Source organism: Protobothrops mucrosquamatus, unplaced genomic scaffold (assembly GCF_001527695.2).
Source record: "Protobothrops mucrosquamatus isolate PMUCROS unplaced genomic scaffold, P.Mucros_1.0 scaffold2838, whole genome shotgun sequence".
NCBI lineage: Eukaryota > Metazoa > Chordata > Lepidosauria > Squamata > Viperidae > Protobothrops > Protobothrops mucrosquamatus.
The window spans coordinates 41,173-42,836 of record NW_015388870.1 but is presented as its reverse complement, the minus strand read 5'-3'; the positions used below and the strand labels follow the sequence as shown (position 1 = coordinate 42,836).

The 1,664-nt window shown below is 46.2% G+C and overlaps 1 protein-coding gene across 1 annotated transcript in view; it reads right to left on the bottom strand.

Annotated features, from left to right (window-relative positions):
• Window positions 1–465, bottom strand: part of NPTX2 (neuronal pentraxin 2) — a 17,546-nt gene extending 17,081 nt beyond the window's left edge. The window contains exon 1 of the mRNA XM_015825856.2: window positions 333–465. Coding sequence (XP_015681342.2) covers window positions 333–465 — 133 coding nt within the window. The remainder of the gene's footprint in view (window positions 1–332) is intronic.
• Between the last annotated feature and the right edge of the window lie 1,199 nt (window positions 466–1,664).

The following is a 1,664-nucleotide window of genomic DNA, read 5'->3' as shown; positions in this document are numbered from 1 at the left end:
GAACAAATTAAAGCACTGTCCCGAGATAAGTTAAATTAAACCCTTCCTTTATGGTTCGACAGATAAAACAGGGAGAGATGAAGGGAAGAGGAGAAAAATTGAGACTGAATAATATTTTCCATACTCTTTCCCTGAAAAAATAACAACAGCCCTCGGCCAAACGTCACTAAGCAGTCCAGGTGGCCTTGCCGTGTCCTTTCACGCTGCAGACGCAGTGACCGAGCGCTGATGTTTCCCGACACCTTCTCGGAGGCGAGAGAGGAGAGCTTTTCAAGAGGGACAACATCCTCCCTGCTCTCATTTCAAGGCTGTGTGGCCAGGAAAGGACGCACCTGCTGAAGGGGCACCAGAACTAATGAGCTCTCTGTAGATGGTGGCACGGTAAAAGATTATTGGATTGCCGCAGGATGTGTGATCTTGGCAGAGATTCAAGGAGGCCTTACAATAATATCCGGTATTGCTCATGCTATAGTTGTGAATTCATCGGTAACCCAGGCGATATTGATAAGTGTGAAGTACTAAACCTAGGCGCCAGGCTAGAAAGTGGGAGACCGTGAGTTCTAGTCCTGCCTTAGCGATGAAAGCCAGCTGGGTGACTTTGGGCCAATCACCAGGAGACGGTGAGTTCTAGTCCTGCCTTAGCGATGAAAGCCGGCTGGGTGACTTTGGGCCAATCACCAGGAGACGGTGAGTTCTAGTCCTGCCTTAGGTATGAAAGCGGGCTGGATGACTTTGGGCCAATCACCAGGAGACGGTGAGTTCTAGTCCTGCCTTAGGCATGAAAACCAACTGGATGACTTTGGGTCTGAGTTCTAGTCCTTCCTTAATCATGAAAGCGAGCTGGATGACTTTGGGCCAATCACCAGGAGATGGTGAGTTCTAGTCCTGCCTTAGGCATGAAAACCAACTGGATGACTTTGGGCCAATCACCAGGAGACGCCTGTCAAGGACTATGTGTACTTTTCAAAATATTTGCATTGCACTTCAAGTGGAGAATCTGTTTTGCATGGGGGTTCATGAGGCGCCGTCAGCCAAGCTTCACTCTTGGTGTCACAGACAAATCTTTGCAAACCTGGCTTGTTGAGCAAGATTGCAAAGTGTATCTGATACAGGAGGGATTCGCAAAACACACTGCAACTCCAAAATCTCTCTTGAGTTTGTGTCTAGACAGACTCCTGGCAGACAATCGATCGAAGCAGTTCATAAACTAATTATTACTTCATCCGGGCAAGTAATTCACATCTACTGTGGCACGGTTGCCAAGTCAGCATCTAAAATAAGCATCCAATCTACAACTCTGCGTTTCAGATCAGGGTAATGTTGTTTTCCCGAGCAAATGGTATGAATGATGGTGGGTTTTTTTTCTGGTTGAAAAGACCTTTTTCTTAAAGGAGAATTTGTTCGATCTTATCTGCCTCTAGTGTGTTTTCCCAGTTCTCAAGATGGGATTGGGATTTGGCTGTTTTGCAAATGCAGGATGAACCCCCTTCATGAAAAGTAGGTCTATATAGATATGCATTTGATTAGACCGTGTTCAAAAAAAAAGAAACTGTTACGGTATTCCTGACAGTGGGAACGATTAATCAGTGGAACGGCTTGGCTCCAGAAGTTGTGGATGCTCCATCAGTGGAGATTTTCAAGAAGAGACTGGACAGACATCACGT